We start from the raw sequence: 27,498 nt of genomic DNA on the forward strand, positions 1-27,498 counted from the left end.
CTTTCTGTTGTTCTTGGTACTTTTTCCTTCCCCTCTTCTCATTTTACAGAATTAGGCAAGGACAAACAATTTTTACAGAGTGTTATGCTCAGTCATAAAGTGTGTGCTATGAAAGCAAAATGGGTATCAGTTGATATTTTTAGAGCTTTGGTGTTGAATCTGGGTCTGCTGCTTATATTATGGTCAGCACAGGTGAGCTTTGAGCTTTCCACATTCTCAGAATGGCACGTGCAACTATTCTGCAAGGTATTTCAAACATCATCTGCAGTAGATGGTGGATTTATTTTCATCCTTGATGCACTGCATCTTTTGGGTATTACGTGAGGAGTCATTGTTCAGGTGATTTTGACTGATCTGAGATGTTTATAAGATGCCACTTAGCATTTGTAGAGTTTGTGACATCTGTGTCAATTTTTTCTTTCTCAGTTCAGCATTTAAATTTTTTCTTTCAAGTTGAGTGTTAAACCATGGTGGCTAATGTTTGATTTTAGGACTGCTCACATGAAATGACATCCATAGCACTGTCCTTAATCTCGATCTTCAGAACATATATTTTCATATGGTGTTAAGACTGACCAACCACCATAGTAAAAGGGATTTATTTCTTACTTATTGCACTCCTTTACTTTTGCAACATTTCCATTTATCATTTTGCTTTTTATGCAATTCAGGCCTTTGCCTCTTGCCTTGCCAAGACTAGCATCTCCAGGGAAATGCCTTTCCAGTTTTTCGCCTTCCAAAATAGCAAAAGCAAACCATGTCCCTGTTGCACTGATGCAGCCTTCTCATCAAGACCTTGTCGTCTCCCTTGTAGCAAAAATTTCACATCAATGTGTTAGAGCTCTCCACCACACGAGAGTAAAGTTAAGCTTTCCAGTGTTGAGTATTTCATGCCCAAACAGTGGCAGATTCAAGTGTCACATCCTTGTAAACAGTTATACAAACAATTGTGTAGGGCTTTTTTTGTCTTTCTCAAATCTCATCTCTGTTAACACAAAATTCAAAAACTGCTTAATCAAAAACTACTCCTCCATCCCCCCCCCCAAAAAAAAAAGTAAAGGTATACAAGGAATTAAAATGGCTATTATTACTAATTATAAGGATTAGTAAAAGTAACTAATATTTGGTTTGAAATGAAGTTGTCTGTGTTTAGACACTTTTATGTGGTGTCTAAACTCCTGTTATGACAATGGAGATGCAGTCAGTGGGCATCAAAACCAGTTTAGCTCACTCAGTGGTTGTTTTGTGGGGCATGGCTGAGTTGCCTGAACCTGGACTTCTGATGTCATTTGAGATGCCACAGGCTATCCAAGATGGCCACACAGCTCTGGCAGATGTGTCCACTGGGGCATCTATTCCTTTCTGCCTGACCCGTACTTTCCAGTCCAAGATGCCTTATCCTGAAACAAATGACACTGGATATTGATGTGGTGGGTGGGATGAATCACTCCTGTGATTCCGTGACTGTATTATATGCATTAACATAACAGGATCTTAGGCACCTATCAGACTAAGTTTAAATTTCATACTGCATCTCCTATCTGAGGCTACAGCCTTTAAGCAGGTAAAAGCTCAAATCTGTTGAACAAAAGTAGAGAAGCTTCCTTAACACTGCTGCTGGAGCACAATAAATTGGCATGTGCATTCTTGAGTCGCAGTGCATCCATCTAGCAGCAGGAGCGGTGTGACCTCATGCTGTGCGTAACTGGATGATTCCCTCTCCAGATAATGAAAGTCGAATGGGAAATGCAATGGGAGGAAATAAAGGTATTAAAAGTTGAAAGACATCTTGATGATTTAGATGTAATGAATTGATACCTAACTAAGAAATAGACAACTGCTATAGATAAAAGTAAAATCTCATTAAACACAACTCGCAACTTCCAGTGCAGTAATTTGCCGACAGTTTAGCAAGAAAATACTGTATGAGTATTACTAGTATTAAATTCTAGTCTTGAATGCCTAACCACTCCTTCCATCAAAGTCGTTAAGGCAAATGGATGCTCTTTAGAGTAATGAAATGCCTAGCATCAACACTGTATCATCAGGCTCAGCTCTGATTCAGCTCTGCTCTCCTCATTCTGCAGTACTGAAGAGTTTGAAAACCTTTTAAACTCCCATTTCAATATCCAGTGGCTGGTAATTTTGTCATTGTTCTTGCATCCACGTTAGTTAGTGTGAGGATTTTTATGACCAGGGCTTATAGGAATGACCAGTAAGCTTTCAGTAGTGGTGAGAGACCTCTCATCCTAAATGGTGATTTCAGTGCTTTTGGGAGAGGGCCTGTTCCAGCTGATCTCACAAGATCTGCACAAGAGCCCCTGAAGGATGCTGGTGAGATTTCTTGTGACTGTAATCCTCTTACATTTAGTGTTCGCTCCCAGAGTCCAGTGGCATTTGAGGTGATTTTTCTGCGGTCACAGTACTTAGTGGCACAACACTGGAATTAAAACTGTAATCAGAAGTGGATTTGCTAACTACAGAAAAATTTCAGGTATAGCCGGGACTTCGGGTGCTTCTCTGGCTGGGATAGAGGAGTCTCATCCCTGTGTGCCTGGCTATTTTCTTTTGTCCCTTCTGCCTATTTTGCTTTTGTCTCAGGATCAAACCGTGTAGGTAAAATGATCAGAAATTTCACCTGCTGCAAGGGCACTTGGCATTATCAGACGTCTGAAGTTTGGCTGCTTAGAAGGGGTGTGTAAAGTGAGACCTTCTGTGTGAAGCTGTGGTAGCGAAAATGTAAATGTCAGACACCAGCTGCTACTTCTAGTTTTTGTTTTAATGGTTGCATGAGGTTTAACAAAGATAAAGATGAAGTCCTGCACTTGGCCCGGAGTAATCCAAAGCAGCAGTTATTATAAAGATGTCTTTCCTCTTCTGTACTGAGTTTTGGGACATACCAAAAAACGTTTCTATAATTTAGATGAATATAAGATTGGGAACAAAGTTTTATAAATTAGAAAAGTAATTAAATTATCTTTTTTTTTTCCCTCCCCTTATCCAACCACAGGAAACTTACTGCTATGCATTTATGCTCCTTATTTTTGACAGGCCCACTGACATCCATTTTTTAGATGCCTACTAAAATGTTTGTAACTAAGGATTTTTTTAAAAGGCTTTCTGGTTATTTCCTAGCATTAGTGTGATGCAGTCCCCCCCCCAAGATCCACTACAGTCTTCACATTGTATCTGAGTTTGAATATATGTGTTTAGATACTTTATATAATAACAAACATAAGTAATTATTATTCTTTTGTAAATCTACATACAAAAAAATCAGTGAAAGCACTGCAAAGTTCAGGTTACACCATTAGAATAAATTAAATTCACCAATTTCAAAAGCTGTTTTTCAAGGTCAAGGGCAGGTTTCATAAAAATTCTGTTAGGCTCAGGCTTATCACAGCTGCATTTTTCCTTTATGGAGTGCCCTCCCTTTCAAACACTGATATTGGGTGCCATTATGCATATCCGTTGTGCTTCGGGTTGTGAAAATTTTTATATATACTAAGGAATATGGTACCTTTTCAATTAATTATGAGTAATATGCAGATCTGGTGGGTTACAAGGAACTTCAAGTGCACTCTTGTCTCATTTATGTGGGGTTGCACTTATAATGTCACAAACCAGTTAGCTTTGAGTTTACTTGTGTTTAACTGTGAAAGTAACCACACTGCTTAAAAAGAATAATAGAACTTTAAATGTCCCATGTTTTTTCTCATTTCTTCAGTGACAGGCTCATAAGTGGAGTAATGTACACAGTCTGAGTTGCTTGCTCTAAGTGTGCTTTTTGTTCACACTTCCTTTGTTCAGCAAGTGGGAGCTAAATGGAAAAAAAAAAAAAAATCTTTCTCAGCTTGCTTTTTTTCTGCCTGTTTTTGGTGCTTTCCATTCCTCTGTTGGGAATTAAGACAGATCTGGAAATCTGACTGCTCCTCATGGGGTGAGTTGGAATAAACCGCTGCTGTTGCTCCTGTTATTTGTCTTGCTTCAGCCACTGTAGATTGAACAGTGTGGTGCCTCACAGCTCTCTGGAATAAAATGATAAGGCATAAGTTACTCTCTAAGTACCCTTCCTCTTGTATTTGTTTATTGTGGATTTTTTTTTTCTGCTTTGCAAAGTCAAGGATATGCTGTCCTTTTCTGGTGTGCGTTTGGGCTTTTTTTCCCAAGGCCTCTTTGGTAGGTGAGATTGTGTGTTTCTAGTCTGTCTTTCCTATCTCCCCCTAACAATTGTGACCACGCATTTTTGGAATTGTAAAGATTTGAAGCTATTGAGAAGCTAGTTTCAAGTGGAGGCCAGAAGGACACATGTAGAGTCTTCCTTTGATCTCCATTTGGAAGTGAATAGATACATACAAGGAGTGCACTGGGGGTAATTTTTCAAAAACCTATGAGCTGAATTTCTGTGTGTTTATTTTCACTTTCTGTTGGCAGACAGTGAGAATGTGTTCTTGTGTACGCCTTGTACATGTAGGGACAGCATAGGTTGTTTTGGAGGGGATTATCAACTATTTTAATTTGGATTTGTTTTAAGTGTTGAAAATGTGTTAAATAGCACTAATAGAAGTATGCTGTCAATATTTTTACCAACTCAGCTGAAAGAAGAAATTATGTGGAAGAGATTCAATGTGTCTGTTGTGTAGAATTACTTAAACTTTTATCTATTTATATATCCGTATGTGTATGTGAGTGTTGACATATACCTAAGTAAGTTAGCGGTACTTCTTGTTTTTAAGCATTTTCATGAAATACTTGGAATCCAACCTGGAGAAGCACGTTTATTTGTAAATGGCCTTCATATTGACCTGGATTTTCATGATCCATTTAGGTAAGACGGTGTATTTTATTTGAAAATTATAGAATTATGAACTATACTGCAAGAGTTGTGCTCATGGTGATAAGTAATCTCATCTGTTGCGTTTTGGGGGCCGGGAAGTGCTCTAATAAAGGGAGTACTGGTTTACAGTGGGTTTATTTTGAATATGCACATTGTATAAGTAGTTGACAACAGTATTTTCACTTTGAATACATTTTATAATTTGCTTGTAATTTAACTTACCATGTGAAATTAATTTTGAAATAGAAGGAATCCAACATGTATATATAAAAAGGTAGGGAAAGCACTTAAAAATGTAAGTTAAATGCTTTCACATCTGTATTAATTGAAAAAAAAATTGCAGGCATTGAATTTAGATACACAACACCTTGGGTTATTTTCGTCATGCTTGTGAGTCTGTATGTGGCCACCTTTTATAAGAAGTTCTGCTAATACAGAACTAATCCGCTTTTTGGTATAAGAAATCTTCTTCCAATTTTGTAATTATAGTATAATTATTTGGGGTGTGACTTGCCTCTTTTATGCAAGCACTCATAAACTGTAGACAGTTTCCCTTGCATTCTTCTGTATGTTGTCAACAGCAGCACAGGCATGACTCCTTATAAATCATCCTTGGTGACCTAAGAACTGTCAGTAAATCTACTGATGCTAAGGTTGAGGTTTTTTTCATTTGTCAAAGTCTACAATTTCTTCTTTTCTATTTTTTAACTCAAAATGTCGTCTTTTTTCCTTCATGGATATTCTTAAGCTGTTGGGTTTTAGCATTGATACTTGCAATTTTTACTTAATTTTTTTCTCAGCCAGAGTTTTGAGATGGAGTCATTTGCATCTCTTTTGATACTGGTGCAAAAATAGCACTTTTTAATGCTAGCGCTCGGTTTAATTTCAATATAATTTAAAATAAACTTTTCAGAATAGAGAGAACTCAAAATGAAGCAAGATAGAAGTAAAGGTGTTCAGAAAATCTTGCCTGTTGTGTTCTACCAGGTTTTTCAGTTTTCATATTGAATTTTCAGGTTGCAACAAATATTAGAGAGTCCTGCTGGGTCTCCTGGGAAAATGTTAGAAGAACAGCAATGTGTTTCCTCCATGCTGTTTTCGGGGTTCCGCTGTGATGCAGATTTAGGGTTTATCTGTGCCTCTGTCACTTGCTGCCTGCTTCTCTACACACTTGCAAAGCTTCGTATTACTTGTGTAATATTTTATAATTCTGTTTTGAAATAATTTGGAGATGCGTAAGTGTGGTGTTATTAATTGATTTTTGGTTTAAACATGCGACTGCAGAATAACATAAAAACTTTTTAATACTAAAAACCATCCTTGTGTTAAGTCTTTGAAATTTTTTTTGTTTTTATATCGTGACAAGAGTTCTATGTAGACATTATGCATTTTTTCTTCCTGAAAAAGTATCTTAGAGACTCTTAGACTGGAAGGAAAAGCGATGCATGGCCTTCATGAACTTGGAATCAAAGAGGAGATCCTGAGTAAATTTATGAGGTTGCATATACATCCTAAAGATGACAGTTACGCGCTAGATATTCGTCACTCTTCGATAAAAGTGAGTAATTAAACAATTATTTATTTAAACGTTGCATATTTTGTACTATGTACAAGACGGCCTATCTTTTTTTGTAGTGTAATTAAAATACGAGACATAAAACCCTATTTCAATAAGCAGTGTAAAGTATTTTGGAGGGTGGTAGGTGTTCAATATATTTAAGGAGTAATTTTCTCTAGCCTATATCTTATTAAAATTTTAAGATGTAGGATATTTAAAAGAAAAGAGGAATGTATCTAGGGGTGGTTGCACACTCATAGGTATAGAATTTGTCTTTACAGCAATCAATCTAGCTATGTAATACCCTTGTATTGTGCAAGACTGCTGAATGTACTTTAAAGGTATGATAATGCAATTGTGGAGAACTTAAATATTTTGCTTTGAATTGTCCAATGACTTTACTTTTTTTCCTTCTGTTTCAAAGTTTATGGAGTTTTCAAAGGTTCTAGGCCAGTGAAAAAGGCAGCTAAAATACTAATTTTCTTCACCTGAAAGAACCATATTTCACTCTTCTGTTTTCCAAGTATAGGCAGGCTTGCACAGAAAACATTACAAGAACAAACTGGCCATATATGAATTACTTGGGTTATTTTGATATATATGAAGTGCTGCTGTGGGTTATAGCTAAACAGTGTATTTGGTTTACAAGTTGATTATGCTGTGTTACATACTTATCTGTGTGATGTGTTGGTTTGACCTTTGTATTGTGAAAGTAGTTTGCATGCTTAAAAAATGCTTTTATTCACATCTTGATACAAAGTACAAAGAGTCTTTTTTCCATTTCCGTCTATTAGTTTTATTCTGTACTGCAAATAGAAAACCTGAACAGTTTGATTGAAACAGCTTCTAAAATGAATATATTTTTTTCTATTTTCTGTCACTATTTCAAAAAGAAGACAAAACACTTTGTTCTTTTCAGACTTTCCATGTGTTTTAAAATAGCTTTATATGTATATATTACTCAATGGTTAATACATGGTTTTTAAATGGCTGACTTTTTCATTTTAGTGGGTTAATAATATAGAACAAGATCACAGCTACAGCACATGGCCTGCGAGCTATCAGGAACTGCTAAAGCCCACGTTTCCCGGAGTTATACAGCAGATTAGACGCAATTTATATAATTTGGTAAGTTTGAAGAACTTAGTTTTCTGCATGGCGTCTGTATTAATATGTGGACAGACAATTTATTGAAAAATACACATGCTCTATTCGTTATTTACGTAGGTTAAATTTCATGTTTTCTATGTGGATCTGCAATAGTACTTAAAATCTTTTTGTTTAGTGACTCATATGTGATGATTAGTCTGATTTCCAGAAGTGATGTGTCAGTCTTTTATCTGTTGACTGTGACAGATCTATTCTTGATGAAGTGGTTTATTTCTATGAAATGTTCCCAACAGTATAAATAATGTTAAATTTTACATTCTACAAAAAAGACCTTCTTGGTAACCTGGACTTATTTTCTAATCAGGCCGTAAATATATATATATGACTTTTTTCTGTATGTTTGGCCATGTAACAAAAGGCAAAGACAGTGGACATATCCAGGACTACGTCATCAAATTAAATTCTTCGAAATCTGTAGTAGTGAGAGGGCATAGGTGAAGACTATTTATACAGCTGATTGATTTCTCAGGACTGTTAACCTGTGAATGTCAAGCTCAATTAATTGAGATATTCTTTAGATGCTGCCATAAAAAGCAGTATTTTAATTCCCATGTACTACTTGGTTTTCAGGCTTTGTAAACAAGCTGTTCATCTTTTCTTTATACTGGGCAACTGCATCAAAAGCCTTACAGAAATCCAGATAGGTGACATCAGTAGCTCTTTGCTTGTCCACTGATATTGTCACTCCAAGTGACATGAAGTTCAGTGTATATAAAACGACAACCAAAATACAAACAATATGTAGTAAAAAAAATGTGGGTTTGTAATGAAGCACAAGATGTGTGTAATACGAAGTAGTCTGCAATATGTAGCCAAAGTTAATATTGGCATAGATGTATATAACAGCTATATTATAGAAATCTGCAACATATCATTTAACTATAATCTGAGAGGGAGGGAGTGTTCAAAATTTTAAGAATTATTCTGCTGCATTTCAGCAGCTCTAGCAAAATTATGATAAATTCTAAGGGGGGCTGCAGTGCAAAGCTGAATAAATAAGGTACTAATGTCATAATTAAATCTGCATAAGGATAATCTGCTTATGCAGACAGATCTCAGTTTTAGATTCTGTGCGTGCCTGAAAGGTCTGATTTTACACTTCAATCTACAATAAATGAAAGAGTGAATACAAAGATATGTGAGACTGGAAGGAAGAATTCTGTCACAATGCTCCATTTTTTGATTAAAGTTTTAAGTCAATATATTCTGTTTATTTTAGTTTGGTTTTCACAACAGGAGAGAGTTAGTTGAAAGAAGTAATAAAAAAAAATCAACATTAGATCCTTTTTAATTAAATATCAAGTTCATTAGTAAAAACAAATATTGGCACAGTCATTCAAAGGAGTGTAGTGATATCACTTGGTTTGAAGTTCAATAGACAGTTAAATCCTGTTTTCAGTATTTGGTCCAAACTCATTATTTCTGAAGTTATTTTCATTTATACTCTTAATGTGTTCTTACAATGAATGCTCTAGGAAATTGAAAACAGTTGGGGTGCACATGTCCTTTGGAATTATCTGTTCTTATCTTTAATGTCTGAAAAAAATAAAAACAGACCTCAAGAATAAATATTGGCTGTATAATATGTTTTATTTTCTTAGGTGCTTTTTGTTGATCCTGTCCAAGAAGATACAGGTGATTATATGAAACTGGCAGAATTATTCTATCATCATAACGTACCACTTAGGTAAGGAAAACTGAAAGTCTTAAAGGAGAGTCTTAAAAGAAGGTTTCTTTCCTTTTTTTCTTCTTCATCTTCTGTTTTGCTAGGCAAAGATGGGAATTCAAATGAAGACCAGTGCAACAACATCCTAATAAGACATATTGGTTACCCACTTGTGCTAAGGTTACTCAGGTATTAAATATTCTTAGGCAAATAGGTTGCAAGAGATAGCATGCCTGAGTTTGTGGAAAATGAACTGCAAAAGTCTGATAAAAAAATTATCTTGTCAAATAGTCCCACTGGATGCCTGTGTGAAGGTGTATTCTAAGCAAAATATTCTGTAAGTAAAACATTATTTGATGGCATTTTTGAATTAGTTCTTTGAATTGAGGTTGCTTTACCTAATTTTGTTTTTATGTAAATACTTAAAGGTCAAAGCAAGATTATCCTCACCAAGTCTTGAATTTCTAAAACTTAGTTGTCTGAGTCTGAACAGTCATCACCTGAGAGCAAAAGACACTTCTGAGGAAGAATCTGGTTGATCTGAGATGCCTACTTCAAGAAAAAAAATGAATTACTCTCAGAAGTGCCTGTTTATTTCCCTGGCTTATGAAAGAAGAGAAGGGCGTCTGAACTAGATCCAGCCAAACATTCATGAGTTACATGTGCAGATGATGGCGCTCAATTTAATCAAAATGTTTTGTATGGACAGACATTTAGGTTTGAATTTCCACTGCTATTGTAGAACATCAAATCCCAGTTACATTTCATGCTCTATGGCCTGATCAGTCCAGGGTTTTGTCATGAGAACCATATCAAAATACCGCCTCCACTAGGAGTTTTCTTCTTGTTGTTGTTGGGTTTTTTTCCTTCTCAAGCCTCATATTTCTAGGGCTTTTTTTCATGTAATGGAAATGTAGGGAATTGTAGTACATGTGTTAAAATTGCTGTGAATGGAGAATGAATTGCAATGGAAGGGTGGAGAAGACTCACAATGTAAAACAGGCAAGAGAAAGGCTAGTAAGAATGGCACGTATTAATGACAGGGCATCAAGACCCCAGCATGACCATATGCAGCTACTTAAGACACCTGTTTCAGGAAAAATAAAAGATGATGCTCAGACTAAAACAAAAGCTCAAGATTAAGAGATGATGGCAGGAACATAAACAATGTCATAACCTTTGATCAGATGAGGAAAGAAACAGCTGTGGGTAAATCCTAATGACTCCCAGAAATATTAATTACTGTCAGCTTTTTGTGCCTACATGCTGGACTGATGACTTGAATGCAAACATCTTGTTCTTCTCTGTTGGTACTAGAATGTGTGTGAAACAGCTATCATTTTAAAATGTATGATCTCTTTTTGTTTGCTTATAGAATCGGATTTGTTTTCATTTTAAGTACAAAACAAGAAATTGATGGAAACGAAGATGCTGGAATAGCTCTTTGGAGAACTTTTAATTACATTGCAGAGGAATCTGACACCTTTCAAGCCTTTACCTCGATAATTAATGTTAGTTCTTTCACAAGAAATCACCTCCTTTTTCTTTTTTTTTCCTTTAACTTATTACTTTTCTATATAGTTAGGATTTTGCTACCTTGTGACTACAGGATACATTTGCATTTAGTTTACATGGAAAGAAAGTATTAAAAACATGTATAGCATTGATATGCTATACAATGATTTGCAGAAATATTTTCCTCCTCTGGGAACCAACTTGCTCTTGTCATTTTACCTATCTACAGGCTTTCTTCAACAATGTAAAAAGGTAGATGCATCCCTTACAGCTTTCAGTATATTCTTGTGAAATATGATTCTGTATTATTTGTGTTAACATAATGTGCCTGCCTTGATGTTCTCTATCTCCTGGCGTACAGGCATTTTAATATTAATACATAACATTTTTTCTTACTTTTGTTTTCTATTATTCTGTTCAGTGCCTAGAAACTAATGTCGTGGACAAACTCAGAGAGCTTAAGGTGAAAGGAATTGTAGTAACTAGGAGTACCTTGGAAGAGAAATAGAAATCCAGAAGTGTTAGGAGCTAACATGCATGCATGACTATTATTATCCATGACCAGATCACAAAATATCAATTTTTAGTGTGCTTTTAGAAATGTTGTGTTCCTCTGTTTACTTTGTTTTGTAATATAAAAAGGTAGGGATGATAAATATAATTAAAAGATAACAAAAGTAGAATCAATAAAGTACAGATTTGAGCTATTCAGGGCTATAGAAAGAAATGTACTCTTCCTCATATGAAAATAAATGGATTGAATCATTTCAAATTTCTTTTGTTATTTGATGAAAGGAATAAAATCTTATGCTATGAAATAAAATAACATTGGTAAGGAAAAATTATCACTGTATGAAAAAGTATCACTGACTAATTTAGGCTTGGATTCATCCCATACAGATTCAGGTAGTTTATAGTCAGAACTTAGATTCTTTCACGTAAGTGTACTTTGCCTCTTCAGATTTAGACCAAAGGTATAATAATAGATTAGTCACAACATGAAAACAGTGCTCTTATGAAAAATTGTGCATATGCGTGATGTTGCTAATTACTAAAGCAATATAAAACCTGCAATATAGCAGTAAAAGCAATATAAAAGTATACTGATATAAAAATTACTACGGCACTATAAACAGATATTTACTTTATTGTTAATTTACTGTTATTAATTTTATTAAATTATGATTGAAAATTTATTACCTTTTACTTCTTTCCAATTTTTACAGATGTACCATGAAGTGAGAGAAGGAAATGTTCTAACAGTAAATCATGTGAAAGATGTTCTTAGGAGTGAATACCCCCACGCTGACGTTCAGAGTATACTAGGTGTTCATTCTGAATATGACGAAGGGAGGAAGGTATGTTGAGAGCAATGTGGTAAGAAATATCGCAGTGCGCAATTCATTGCTAAGCTGAAAGGTTGCAAAATGTTAAATCAAGTAAATATAGTATCTTTGAGTGAAATTTTTCTTCAGCCACCATTCAGGCATTAGTGGAAATGTTGAAAGGATTTCTGCATTACTACTCTCACTGTCAAATTTTTATATCAAATCAAAATGTATGTATATCAGATATCAAACTGTTTTTCTAATAAGCATGTCAAGGGGTCTCTCTCATACTGCAGAAATTGTTTACCTGTGTCTTCTGGCTGAGGAGCTGAAGTCTCTCTTTTGGGCAAAACGTTCTTTCCTTTAATTGTGCTTTTTGGTTTTGTTCCCTCTGGGAAAGATGGCTATGGATTTTGATTTAAAGGCTATAGGGAAGACATAGTTTTATCTAAAATTGATTATGCAGGCAATTTTCTGCTAAAATATATATAAAAGTACCATTTTTCTTCATGTAACTTCAGCCATGCCATCTATACAATCTTGTATTTCTGACACATGCTGTCCATTTTATTTATTTCCTTTAAAAATTTGTTACATACGTTTATTATGTTCCTTCAAGAAGGTGCACCTGGTGCTGTTTGCCTTATGTTGCTTGTTCCTCACTGAGTTGCGTGGAGGCTTCATATAGAAAGGCAGTTTGAATCTGCCCTGGGAAAAGCTGGATACACTTAGGGGAGGAAAGTTTCCTGTTGAGAATATTAAAGGAAGAAAAATAGACAGAGACCCACCAGGAGGAAGCGCCCAGTACAAGCAGGGACTGTGAGACTGTGGTGAAGGTCAGGGAGAAGACGGTGGGATGACAGAAAGATGGACACAGAGATACTGCAATAGAGTTTGTAGCCGTCCTGAAAGTGACACTAAAAGAAAACATAAAAGGATATAGAATAGGAGCAGGGAACCACCTACAATACATTTCTGTTTGCCTCACTGCATTTTCTCTGTTTGGGGAAAATTTAGCCCGTTCTGCTTTCTTGTTAAGTAAGACTTGGCTTCTGAACATAAAAGCATTTTGAGGGTTTTGGGGGTGCTGTCTTTGGGGAAAAGGCCTACGTCAAGCCACCTCAAACTATGACTGTCTCAAGGTCCTTCTCCAGTGTTCTTTGCTTAATATTTTTTTCTCAGAATATTAAGCAAACCAAAATATTTATCAGAAAAATGATAAAGCAAAAGTTTAAAACGCCGGATATAGATCCATAATGTCTTCTGTCATTCTACTTGAGAAATGAGTCCCACGTGCCCTGTTTGGTTTCCAGACATTTCCCGCTTTGTCCCTGCTACTCGTGAGGAGGTGTGACAGTGAATAGCACTTGGAGATTAGAGTTCATTGTCTCTTGGTATTCATTTCGTGTTTTGCTATGGTCAGCCACAGTCTGTTTAATCCTGTGATATTTCTGATATGATCAGGCAGGAGCGACCTTTTATAAAAAGACTGGCCTGGGCCCGTTGCCTCAAGCCCTGTTTAATGGCGTGCCCTTTAACAGAGAAGAGATGGATGCTGCAGAGTTGGAGACAGTTATTCTTCAGAGGATTATTGATGCCACTGGGTTCTTCCAGAGGGCAGCGTTCATGGTATGTTTAACATTTCCAAATGAAGGCAAGATGAAATATTTGGCAGCAGATAGTCTGAGTCATGTTTATATATTAATTTTTTTATAATGAGATGGCTTGAAATTAATAACATGACAACCAAAATTACATAGTCACATTTGTTTGCAGTCTGGTTTTGAAACGGTATATTTAGATTATACAAAACTGAAGAATCAGCTAAGCATATAGTAATCATATAGAATTTTTCAACCAGAAACTGAGAATGTACTGCAGTTGTTCATTGAAAAATGTGTATCTGGTATTCTGAAATATTATCTGTGTGATAGTTATACATTTTTGACTTGACATGTCTATAATATGGTATATATAGAAGCTTTAAGATCAGTTAAAAGTTTCACAAATACTTGGTGTTTGTCTTGAAACTACAAAAGTACAAATTCAACTTTTTTCTCTTACTACAGGGTTTGTTAAATGATCATATAAATGCAATGGATTTTCTTATGGATCAGCACAATGTAGTTTCCCGTGTAAACCCCACTGTTCTTGGAGCAGAAAGAAGATACATACATTTCAGATCCACATCTGGTAACTAATTTTCTCAGACAGGCTGTCGTTACGATTTTTTTTTTTTAAGTCTAACATGTTGTGTTTTACATTTTGCAGTTCCATTTGATGTGGAAGACTTCTCTACTTTCTCCTTTTTGGACTCACAAGACAAAAGTGCTGTAATTTCAGACAATATGAAGTATTTAACAAAAAAGGGTATATTAATTTTGTGTATGGATTATATATGTGTGTGTATATATGTATTACAATTGAAATTTCTTAGTAAAATATGTCAAGTAAGCAAGTAACCCAAGGATCCTATGTAAATAAGTAAATTTTCCAATATGCCCATGTCTTTTTTCAGAAGCCAGATCATATCCTAATATTACTGTAAATAATAAATTAAAAAATAATTATAATGACAGAATAGTTATCTTAAACGTTTTACAGGCATGAAGTTAAAAAGTGTTGTAAGACTTCTGCAGCTTCAAAAACAGTTTTCATACTGACTTAGTTTTATTTGAGGTTATTAAAGAGAGCATATTCAGCTTTCAAGTGACTGTTAGCCAAGACTTTATAGTGTTTGTAATATCTATATCAAAATTAGGCATTTACATATTTGAATAGATAATTTATTTTATTTCTTCTTTGTTAGGAATCAGTATCACTTAATTATTTTTCCTCTAGTTGATTGTTTAATTTTGGTATCTGAAGCTTTGTCTTTCTATAGAAAAGAAAAAAAAATACAGACATTCTGATGGATTGTCACTCATACATTTTATCTTAACTAAAACTCATGCTTTGTTGTACACTTAAAATATTTTTTGATGTAAAATATTCTTATTGCATATGCAAGTACTTTCCCGCTGAGTTAGAATAAATTATAGATACAACAGGGGGGACATAATACTGCATGGAATTTTACATTAGTCTATACCTTGTTAACATCTAGGAGTAGATAGTTAAAAACTGCTCATTTACATCAGTCCATCAAGGGACAGAATTACCCTGTTAGCAAAGTGCTATTGTTTCAGTAATTATTATGTGATGTTAACATAGCTTTTACTTATTCTGTTATCAGAAAGAAATGCCTGATACTTACATTTCTTTAGAATAAAATGATTTGACTCTATTTGATTCTCTGTCTACAGCCGCAGGGACATCCCAGCTAGTTGTCAGATGATGACTGGCTTTCAATCTGTAGGCTCATTTCTAAGATTCAGATCTCTTGTGTAAAACCTATAACCTTTAAGCTGGAGTCTACATTTCAAATCTCCGTCCCCACTGTGTTTCTCTAGACCCCAACAATGCCTAATCATAAACTCTTCCTAAAATCTCACCAGAACCTTGTGAAATCCCATCTGTATGTATTACCGTTTACAGGATATATGATAGACCTGAGTAGACTGATATTCTTCTACAGTTATTTTTGCGGAATTTTTCATATACCGTTGCCCATTTATGAAGAATAAAGAACAGGAGAGTATAGATCAAGAAAAGGGAAATTTTCTGTGTATACACCTGTACTGTAGTTTACTTTCTTTAGGCTGTATTGGGTATATTCCTGTTTGTGTCCAAACCTGATAAGTTCTATCCCACCTTTGGCTGAAGGATTTTCCCTTTGCTGCCAGGGAAAGTGAATGGCCTAACTCGTGCTTTCTTGTAACTACTTAATTCTTTTTATTTCTGGCTGTATGACCAGCCTCCGTCAAATGTTCACAAGAAACCTCTGGTAAGGCAGGCCTTGCTAATTGGAGTTAGCTTATTATTTAGGGCCATCTTGTTTCAGTGGTACAAGAATAGATTGGCTATTTTAGTGATTCTCTCATATGAACACGAGAAAGTACCTCCTAAGAATTTTATTTGAATTCAGAGGGCAAAAGATTCTCATGTGGAAAAGATTAGTCTTAAAGTCTGCAGTCAAACATACACATAGACTGCAAAATCTCAATCAGAATTAATTCATTATTCATTACTCGTGAGAAGATTCCCCACAATGTAAAGCGAGATGATCTTTAATTTTCAGATGAAGATGCATTATATGCTGTTACTATCTGGATTATTGCGGATTTCGATAAGCCATCTGGGAGACGACTACTTTCTAATGCCTTGAAACACCTGGTGAGTTTCTAGCAATTTTTATTAAAATAAGTATTATGAATATGTTCTAATAACACTGCGCACATTCAGAAATTGTACTCTTAAATAAAGATTTAACAATATTTTCTGTGGGTCAGGTGCAGACTTTAGAGACTGTACTTTTATTTTGCTGTACTCTCCCACAGCAATGGCATCTTACAGACCTGTAAATGATCATTTGGTTCACGGACACCTGATACAGGAGACAAACTATGATGCTGTTTATTAAAAGGGTGAATGTCTTCCCAGTTACAGGCCTTCTCCCATGAGGTAACCTAGCACGTTACCCGGGTCAGGGAAGTTAGGATAATGCCTGTTGATGTGAACCATTACGCAGGGTTCTCCAGTATCATATGGCATAACCGTGGCCATGAAGTGATGACAGATATAATATTTTTTGTATTTTAGTATGCTAGGAGGATCGTCAACATTTCTGAGTTTGCTCATTTTTTAGTTCTTCAGTATTAATAATAGAATTGAATGTATACAAGTAAATGTCATGTGAATATTAATGAAAAAACCCCTCAGTTCAGGGGAGTTTAGAGTAATTAGGCTGAAATTGGCAAAACACCTAGATTTAATAATCACAAATGAAATAGGGAATTATAAAATGGATATGTTGCAGAGAGCATGTGATACCAAATATGTCCTAAAAAGAGGCTTAAAAAGTGCAAGGAAGGATATGCAGTACAAGTCCTTGTTACAGGAAAAATGTGTAATTTATCTGACTGCTGGATCTGTGACCGAGGCTTGACAGGTATATTCTCGCTGCAGTTTCACTATTTTCCCCCTTCTGTGAAGAAAATGTCATAGTTTCTAACTCTAGGAAGTGAGAACAGTCTAGGCATGTTCTTTCTAATTCACAGATTTGATGTAGGTAAACCTTATTTCCAGTTGTACTACTTGGTCTAATGATTTCTGAGTTTTGTGACAGAGACCAAACCATAGAAAGCAATGCACTTTTAAAAAATACTGTAGTGCTTTCTAGTCACAGAATCACAGAACGGTTGGGGTTGAAAGGGACCTCTGGAGATCATCTAGTCCAACCCACCTGCTATAGCAGGTTCACCCAGAGCAGATCACACAGGAATGTGTCCAGGTGGGTTTTGAATGTCTCCAGAGAAGGAGACTCCACAGCCTCTCTGGGCAGCCTGTTCCAGTGCTCTGGCACCCTCACAGTAAAGAAGTTTCTCCTCATGTTTGGATGGAACCTCCTGTGCTTCAGTCTGTGCCCATTGCCCCTCATCCTGTCATTGGGCACCACTGAAAGGAGTCTGGTCCCACCCTTGAGATATTGAGAAGCATTGGTAAGATCCCCTCTTGGCCTTCTCTTCTCCAGGCTGAACAGCCCCAGCTCCCTCAGCCTTTCATCATAAGAAAGGTGCTCTAGGCCCCAAATCATTTTTGTAGCCTGCTGCTGGACTCTCTCCAGTAATTTCTTGTCTTTCTTAAACTGGGGAGCCTAGAACTGGATGCAGTTCTCCAGATGCAGCCTCACCAGGGCAGAGTAGAGGGGGAAGACAACCTCACTCCACCTGCTGGCCACACTCTTCCTAATGTACCCCAGGATACTGTTGGCCGTCTAGTCCCTTTTGTCTATTGGGCTAAGGTCTGGTAGAATTTCTGACAGGTGCAGAACTGGCACAGACACCTCTTGCCATCAGCATTTGAAGAAAAGTGTGCAAGAATCTGGGAGGGGAAGTGGCCAGCTGTTCCGGTTAAAGTATAAAAATAATAATCTATAATAATATTATATTGAAAAAGACTGGTTTATCTTAACTTCATTTGAAAAAAAAACCCTAATGATAGAGACGTCTTGGCCAGAAGAGACCTCTGGAGGTCTAGTTCAGCCTCCCACTCAGAGTGGGACTGTCGCCATCATTATATCAGGTCAGCTGTAGCTTTGCCTGAAGGAGTCCTGAAAAATCTCCAAGGAGGCACCTCCATCCCCTCTCTTGATAATTCGCTCTGATGTTGCACTGCCTTCCTAAAGTAGTTTTTCCTAACATCTGCCAAGCCAAAATCTGTGGCTATTACCCCTCGTTAATACTCTTTGCCACTGCCAAGAAGAGTTTGGCTCCGTCTTGTTTTTTACTCCCCCTTCAGTAGTTGTTAGTTGCTGTAAAGGTTCTCTGTAGCCTCCTTTTTGCCAGAGTGAGCAAGCCCAGCTTCTTCAGTCCCTCCTTGTAGGCTTCTGACCATCTTGGTAGCCTTTTGCTGAAGCCCATCCAGCATCTCAACATCTTTCCTGCGCTGAGGGGACCAAAACCAGGCACAGCAGCCCAAGTGCAGCCTCACAAGTACTGAGTAGAGGAGAAGAACTTCCCATGATCAGCTCACCATGTGTCTCTAATGCAGCCTGGTGTGCTGCTTGTCTTCTTCCCAGCGAGAGCACGCTTCTCAGGAGCAGTTTAAATTACACATTTTCAAGATTTTCGAATAAGTTATTTAATACAATTTTATTCTCAAGGGCTGCAATTTAAAGTTTGCTGTTTAAATATGTTGAATGCTAGTGGTTTCATCCATTGTTTTTGTATTCTTTACTGCAAGAGTCCATTTCCCTTTTCTTCAGTTAGTGACACTATTTGATCCTACCTTAGAATCATCACTCTCTCTAGTAAAATTTCAGTGTCATCACCTGTTTTAGCAAGTGAAAGATTTTCCTGCTGATTCAGATTTAAATGATAATTGGATACATTTTCTTGTATTTATTTTGTGCTTAGTTTGATAGTTTTTGAAAAATAGAAAAACATCTACAAAACCAGTTCTGAAGTCTGTAAATGAGCACTTGTGTATCTCCTTTGTTAAAATTACACTTCTGCAGAATGCTCAAAGGCAATTGTTTTATTAAAAAAAATCGATTTAAAATATGTATTACAGAATAGGTAAATCCTCACTAATAGCATTGTTCAACTCCTACTTGAAGTTCTGAGTTAGGCATTGATACATGCTTTCTGAAGACAGTTGCAAAAAATTAAATACTTAAGGGCATTTCACAGAGCTATAATAGATATGAATACATTAGGTAACAGCAGATGGAACTGTAAAATTGTGTGTTATTCTGTATTTTTCTTTGCAGAAAACAAGCAGTCATACACGAGTTGGGGTTTTGAACAATCCTTCATCAAAAATAAAGGAAGATAACACAGCCGTTGCAAGAGGAATTTTGGCTGCTTTTCTAACCCAAAACAACAGCAACATTAAAAGTTTCCTAAGTAAACTCACTAAGGAAGAGACAGCAAAATCCCTTGCTGCTGGAACTAAAATTACTAAATTCCTCACCCCAGTGAGTACAAACGAAATTAGAATTATTTTATTTTACATTTTACATATATTTTATTGTAAGGAGATGTTGTTGAGAGTCACAGTGTTGGGCCAAATGCTGTGAAGTTTCTAACCCTTATACAGCTTCTACTCAAGCAGATTTGGATTTTTGACAACTTTTGTGTGATGAATAGAGAATTTCTCTAAAGAAAGAAGATACAAGAGTACTGAAAAATATAGAGTACGGATACTGGATTGTTGAGATATACATAGTTTGGTTTTAATTTTGGGTTGTTTTTTATAAACAAATATCTCTCTTAATTTACAGTACTAATATTTGTCAAGAATTAAGACCTCAGAAGTAACTGTTTTTATAATACCTTGCTGTTGTGAGCAGTAATAGGCACAGGGTGAAGTGGTTGAGGTTGACAAGCATTATAGACTTCTGGTCGTCCTTTTCTGGTGTGTTTCTATGAAAATTCATTGGTTTAAAATAAAAATTAAAAAGTTCACTACAGAGTAGTGCTGAATTACCAAATAACAGCTGCAAATTATACTTTTTGTTTCAGAAAGACCTGTAAATTGTAGTATTTTTAAACAGTAAGATTTGGAAGACTAAGGGAACTCTCTGGCACCATATTGGAAAATAAATTAGCGGGTTTGGCTCATGCTCTTATTTCATCGTCTAATAAATTTTGGAAGACATAGAGGTAGCTAATTAAGCAATGTATGTATGTTACTGATTTATTTTTTATATTAATTGTATTGAATGAATCTATTTATTTGGCCTGTATATTTCTAACAAAAAAATATATATCATTAGAGCTTAATATAGCAGGATAATTTTGACAGGTGAGGCACAGTGCTGTTGTGTGCATGACAAAATTCGTCCCGCTTTGAACACTGGTTTGTTATGTGTCCTGCTGGATGATGTTGGCTTCCCCAAAACATGTTTAAGGCCATATCCAATGACCAGGTTAAAACTACTGTTTGAGTTTTAGAGTAGTACAGATATTTTTTTTTATACCTTTTTCCTAACGGTGAGAATACAGTTCAGTTGTTAACGAAGAATTTTATTTTTCACGTATCTGTGTGCTGTGTCTTAGAAAACGTGTTTAACCTCGGGCTTGGCTTTCCTCTCATGGTTATTCACAGTTGCCCAAGGGTAAAAACTGCACGTGAGCTGTTTGGGAGACTGTGGCTCCACACCACTGGCCATGTACTTACACTGAAGCTGAGGTTGTTACTTTATTCTGATTTACGGTCACCACGTAACTTGAAGAAAATCTTTGCTTACCTGAGCTGTTATACAATTTTGCTGAATAATTCCATCATCTCACACTTCACCTTTGCTTTAGGGAATGGATGACGATACTTTTGAGAAGAGGTACAACACTTTAGAACTGGATATAATTAAAACCCACCAGATGTTCTGCCAGGAGGTTCTTAAGCTGCTTCCTGGGCAAATGGCTGTTGTGAGCAATGGCAGGGTAAGAAAGAAATGAACTTATCTCTCAGTCTTTTTGTAGGTACTTTTTTCCCTGGAACTTCAGTTCTAAGCTAAAGAAAATGCATTGTATAGACTTGCCACTTTTTCAGCCTGTTGGTAGAGAGTGGCATGAACGTTTGCCTTTATTTTTTTTACTTTGTTTCGTACTAATTTGTTAACTAGCTCTATTCCATTGAAGCTACTATGTACTTACGTCATTCCTACAGCTATTTAAGAGGTAATCCAATTAAACAACAGACAAAATTCTCTAAATAGGTTCATATTTGCTGTATGATGGATGATATTTAAGAATATTGATCCCGAAGTTACTTACATTTTACACATTTGGTATAGGATGAACTACTGCACATATAATAAAAAGTAAGTTACATTCATTGGGGTAGTATTTCAAGCTCTTATTTTTTAGGAAAAAACCCAGATTGTTCATAAATATCGAATTGTTCTGTGGTCTTAACTCGTAATAATCAAATAAAAGTATAATAGTGTTCCTGCTTGAATTTCTTGTATATGTATTCTTAAACCAATCGCTTTTATTACAGTGTGGCTATAGATGAACTGTGATTAAAAAATATGGAGTTGGGTTCAATATTTAGTGCTTGTTAATGACAGTCAATACCTTTCGTCACAAATACAATTTATACAAACTACTCTTTGAGTTAAGTCTTTTGTATGTGTTGTTCCACCATTAGAAAGAAATAGTGATACTATGTTAGCATCTAATTACTGGAAACTCTCTTTAAGTTGTGTTCTTAGTTACCCTTGTGCACCCTAAATGGCTTATGAGCTATAGCTGAAATACCACTGACAAACCCACAGAAAGTGTTTTTGTTGATGAAGCACAAAAGAATTGTCTTGGCTTTTTTGTGTTAACGTAAAAGCCCCATAACTAAATATTCAATTTTCTTTTGTAACTGGTTATTTCTGTTTTCCGTGCCTAAAAAACCCTCAAATAATGTCTTATATTAAGTTTTGAGGAAATACTTTCCTCAAAAATACTTGGATCAATTTGATAATAGTCATCTATCTGAAAGTGTGCATTCAGCGCCAAACTTACATCATCACATTCTACATCTGGGAGCCCTGGAGGCTCTTGAAGTTGATTTGGTTCAGTTTAGTTTGGTAGACTATGGAGCAGGAAATCCAAGTAACACCCTCAAAGCTATTTTCTGGGACGTCAAGACACCGTATTTTCCTTCAGACACATAAAAAAGTAGTAGTTCTGTTTCTTGTCTCTGGATATCCTGCATTTCTTATCCTTTACTCTTCGTATCCATTCTGCTTCATCTGAGAAGCCTTAAGAAGTTAAGATTGTGTTCATGGAATTAAACAACTAAAGTGTGTGGTAGGCAGACAGTTATTTTAATTTCAGTTTAAAATAATGTACCTAACAGAGCTTTTTCTTCAACTGAGATTTATTATTTCTAAGTAGTGTACTTCTTTACGTAGGTAGGTATAATGAAAAATATTATGGATATTTCCACTGCAGCTGTTCTTTGTGATTGATAATTAACTGTAATTATGTAACTGTAAAAACCCAATCCTGCATAGTTACTATACAGTGTAGTACTATATAGTCAATAATATTGATCTATATAGGGCTGGGGTTTGCATATTGAATATTATGCATTCATTTAAATTATTAGTATATTTTTGCTTACAGAAGAAACATTATTGGGAAATTCTACACTTAATAAGATTTTTTTCTCTATCTAAGGTACTGGGTCCTTTAGATGAAAATGAATTTTATGCAGAAGACTTTAATTTGTTGGAAAAAATAACATACAGTACCTCAGCAGAAAAGATTAAAGCTATTGTCAAAGAGATGGGAAACAGTAGTAAAAGGTAACATTCTTTTGTGTTTTGAGGCTTTATGATATAGGGCCTTGTTTATTGCCTGTGACAAATTAATAATCCTTTTGCATGGGAAATATGAACAAAGGTTCAAATATATAGTCATAGTACTCTTCGTGCTATATGCTTATATATATACACTCTACATGCACTTAGTGTTTTTTGTTCGTGTGCAATATATATTTGCTGTCTTCTTATTTAGCATCTGAGTACTTGTTCGTAGAGAGGTTTGACTGTTGCACGTTTCGTTTTTAGTATTTCTCTGCCAGACTTTGTATCACCTTCATGCTTGGCTAATTATTATATTTAACATGGTTTTTTTGCTGTATATATAAACTTTCTATGCTGGTTTTCAGCTGCATGTGTCATTTACCCTTCTGCTGGCAGCCTATTTGGTACCACGTTGCTACAGCACAGAGCAGAAAAAAGGCAGCCTCTGTTATTCCAGAGATATGTGCCTTTTTATCATTGGTTGTATGTGTGATGAGGCTGAAGCATGTGAGATCGCTGCTTATCCAAAGAGTCGTATCGTCTTCAGTGTGCCCCATAACTTGTGTGCAGCTCTGCTGAGTTACTCCAAATACTTTATCTGCTTTCACTGTACTTACAGCCAAGAGACAAGTGCAGCTAATGAAACAATTTCTACTAGGTTTTGTTTACTTAAGAGTAGTTATAACAAATAATAATAAGCATGATAAAATCCAGTGCATCTTAAAACCACAGTAATATCTGAGTATTGATATTTGAAGTAAGAAAGTGCATTCATTGTGTTTGAGAATTGTTAGAAAAGGAGCCTGCAGAGGCACGGACAGATGAGGTGCCCTGCCACCCTGCTAGAAAGCATTCACACGTCTGTTAATTGAAGAAGCGTAAAGATGAGTTCTAGCCAGCTTTTAATCTAAGGATCCAGTTTGTGTAAAGAAGAGAGTAAAGTCATATTATTTTTACAGTATCTATTGACTTTCTGTGTGCCAAGTATCATTTCTGTTATCTAGAAAGACTGGAAAACAGAGAGAATAACCACCAGAAAAACAAAATCAAAAAGAGGTAGAACTATCAAGGAGTTACGTAGTGAGAGGCAAAACATATTTAATCAAATAATATGATTTTGTGACACCAAAAGAGAACTACTAAGGTTTCTAAGGAATTTCTAATAAGAAATACAAAAAAGTTAAAAGGTGTGGCCAAGCAAACTTGAAACTTCATTCGTGTTTGTTCCTAGATGTTGTCAGAGAGGAAGAAATTTGAGAGAAAAAAAGAGTAATAAAGAGCTATGAATATAAGCAGATCACACCATCCAAACTGTGAGGTTGAATGATAATTCTGCTAATTCCGCATCGCCTAATTTTAAGAGGTGTCCAGTGCACAAGCTCTAAGGTAGTAGTGGTTCTTGGGCATTGTCATGCTGAAAGTTTTACTCAAAGCTACAAATTTCGAGGCGGTAATCTTTTTAAAAGTTCAGGATGTAGGCTTTTAAAATACCCCTTATGTAGACAGACACACATTAAAATGTGAATGTTTTACTCCTTTTCTGTTGAAAAACAAGTCACGTGTGCCTTATTTAATACAGCGGCAGTGATTTGATTATGAAAATAGATGCCCTGCTGTCGTCTTTGCCTAAAACAGAGATGAGACAAGATGCTGAAATATTGAAAGAACAGCACAGGTAAGTTCTGTCTGTCATGATAATGCACTTACAGTACTTTCATGTTAGAATTAGAATGCACTGATTGCTGCATGAGGTCTTTGGAAACTTGAGTAAGCATTCCTGTTTTAAAAGAAGTTGCTGATTCTATGGTTTTATGATCAACCTGTTCATCTGCCCTAGTGTATGCATTTCTACATCTGTTTTAATCAATTAGTAATACCTAATGATTTTCCAGTCTTATCCTTTGCTAAAAAAAGTGTGATTACAGTTGGTGTGGATAGCAGTGATGATCTGCAGTTAGAGAACTTGGAGGACCTACATTTACTAAAATGTTAGAAATAATTTCACAGATTAGACTTAAAACAAGCCCTCCTAATTTTCATTGATGTGGAAACATCTAGCACAACATTTCTATGTGTGGATCCTGAGTACTACTGTTAAAGCTAATATACATATGTTCATATTGTATAACAGTTTGTGGCTTAGCCATCTCACTCTCAACCGTAGCTCCTGTGCTCAGCTCGACACTAATTACAATTAGATTAGACCATAACATACAATTAGATTACAATCAAATGCAAGTTGATGGGGCTCATTGGCACTTAATTCCTTAAGACAGAGTGTTGTCAGTTAATAGATTTACCAAGACGTCCATCTGTGAGTCCCGTTTTCTTAGTGATGGGGTACTAATGGTAGCTGGTTTTAATTTAAACTTTGGGGCAAACTTTCTGGAGCAAAGACAGTTACATTCTTTAAAAGGACATATGATAGCACAAGAATCATAGTCAAAATATTTTTTTTTAATGCTATTTTCAAATCGTTACTTGTGTTTATTGGTAGAGCTGCTCTAGTGTGCTGTGCTTGTGTAAATCTGTAGCCTGACACCTTTTCCAAAGTTATCCTAATAACAGGGAGTACTGTGCTACTACCGTATTGGAGGGAGTTTGACTTGCTAACAGTACTTACATTTCTAGGTGCATTTTTTTGTGGAAAACAAATTCATATAGTCCTCTTTGTGTCTTTACAGCACATGATTTTTTTAAGGTTTACTAACGTTTCCTTCCTGTAGATCTGGAGTACTTGAACTAGGATCTCCTTGAGTTAGTCTAATCAAGTTTATCAAAATAAATTATTTTCTGAAATGCATAAAGCTAATCCATTGTATCAAGTGTCACACTTCTCAGTTGCCGTTTTTCCCACTGTTATTTTAAAATTATGTTACCCACCAGCAATTGTAAAATCTGATAATTCTAGGTATTGGTAAAGGAAACTGTAGACCAGTGACAAACAGGCCATTTACAAATTTTTGCAGTGTGTTTTCCTTTTGTTTTATGGAATTTTTTTGGTTGTTTTTGGTTTGGTTTTTTGGGTTTGTTTTTTGGTTTTGTTTGTTTGGGGTTTTTTGTTTGTTTTTTTTGTTTTGGTTTGGTTTTTTTTTGTAATGGAGCATGTATGTAATCAATTACCAGTATGGAACTACGTAGATTACTGCTAAATTTTAATTGCTATTCATGTTAAGCTTTTCTAGTGGTACCATGGGAAGCAATGATGATTACTGCTTGAAATGAGGGAGACATCTTCATGAGCAGTAAAATGTAAAGTGGCTCCAGTATTACAAATTCTTGCCTAAAAAGGTTTGTTTTTTCCACAAATTCAGTTTAAGGTTTTCACGTCACTTTTTTTTTTTTTTTCCCAACAGCGTAGTAAAAGTCAATCCCCAGCAGAATGAAGCATTTTATGATGTTGTTGCTATTGTGGATCCATTGACGAGAGAAGCACAGAAGATGGCTCATTTATTGATTGTAAGATTGTGGTCATTTCTTTTAATTTGCAAATTTGTAGTTTAATTTTTACTAAACTTTTTCTTATTTCCATGTACAGTGTAGTAAAGGGGTAAAAAAAATTGAGGTATTTTTAAAAATATATATTGGGTTATTTAAATTCATATTTAAAAGTTGGGGATGATCTAGTTCATCATTGTAAGTACTTTACTTGAAATAAAAATTCAGATTCCCCATGAACCAATCCTCTTAAAAGTGAGTCAATAAATGTTCTTTATAGTTAACAGAAGGAAAGGAGGAGATTGTCTGTGTAATATGGAGGAGAAGGATCTCCCATCTCAAAATCTTAAGAAGCAAATGCTTCTTTCCATTAAACCAAATCACCTTAGTTTTCCAAGTTACCTAAATGAAGTGGTCTAAATCTGACCCATAATACGATCGTAAGAAGATTGGACTATAAACCTTTTGGTTCTTTGAAAGGGATTTCTAAGTTGATTAATGCTTTTGAGTTTATCTAAAGTCTTCTGTTGCATGTAGCTATTGATCATCTAAAGAGAGACTGTCCTAAAAACATAGCTCCTGAAATGATTTTCTTTTTTCACTTGCTGCAGAATATCACTCTACCTCAGGTTTCTTTATAGTTACCCATAAAAATGTAAATTTTGTCTTCTCTTTATGGTCCATTACAATTCTGAAGCCTGTAACTTGATTTTTGCAGCATCCTGGTTTATCTTTTTCTCTGCAGTAATTACGAAAGTTTCGTAATTTTTTACATTGCTTTTCCCCCTCCCATTTTCATACCTTTATGCCTTTTGTATTAAACGTTGAGGCATCCACTCACTCTTCATACGTAATATTCACTAAGTATTCACTAAGTAGCAAAGTAAAACATTTTAAAATATCATGAAAATTCTGTTATTTCAAGACTCGCAAGTACGAGCTTTTCTCTAGAACCAGATGTTTCATTTCACTGTTCTCAGCTAAAATGAAATCCCGATATTACCAAATGAAATATTTTCATTTTGGAATTGATTGGAAACTCTCTCCATTCAGCCAGAGGTTCATATTATGGTAAAT

General features: G+C 35.5%; 1 protein-coding gene across 1 annotated transcript in view; it reads left to right on the top strand.

Moving 5' to 3' along the window:
• UGGT2 (UDP-glucose glycoprotein glucosyltransferase 2) overlaps nt 1-27,498 on the top strand; it is an 82,599-nt gene that overhangs the window by 25,222 nt on the left and 29,879 nt on the right. The window contains exons 11-25 of the mRNA XM_065629780.1: nt 4,737-4,828; nt 6,245-6,395; nt 7,404-7,523; nt 9,167-9,252; nt 10,607-10,742; nt 11,973-12,104; nt 13,539-13,703; nt 14,144-14,267; nt 14,346-14,444; nt 16,255-16,349; nt 19,447-19,653; nt 20,990-21,121; nt 22,856-22,983; nt 24,563-24,658; nt 26,340-26,442. Coding sequence (XP_065485852.1) covers nt 4,737-4,828; nt 6,245-6,395; nt 7,404-7,523; nt 9,167-9,252; nt 10,607-10,742; nt 11,973-12,104; nt 13,539-13,703; nt 14,144-14,267; nt 14,346-14,444; nt 16,255-16,349; nt 19,447-19,653; nt 20,990-21,121; nt 22,856-22,983; nt 24,563-24,658; nt 26,340-26,442 — 1,866 coding nt within the window. The remainder of the gene's footprint in view (nt 1-4,736; nt 4,829-6,244; nt 6,396-7,403; nt 7,524-9,166; nt 9,253-10,606; nt 10,743-11,972; nt 12,105-13,538; nt 13,704-14,143; nt 14,268-14,345; nt 14,445-16,254; nt 16,350-19,446; nt 19,654-20,989; nt 21,122-22,855; nt 22,984-24,562; nt 24,659-26,339; nt 26,443-27,498) is intronic.

This window comes from Caloenas nicobarica, chromosome 1, assembly GCF_036013445.1.
Source record: "Caloenas nicobarica isolate bCalNic1 chromosome 1, bCalNic1.hap1, whole genome shotgun sequence".
NCBI lineage: Eukaryota > Metazoa > Chordata > Aves > Columbiformes > Columbidae > Caloenas > Caloenas nicobarica.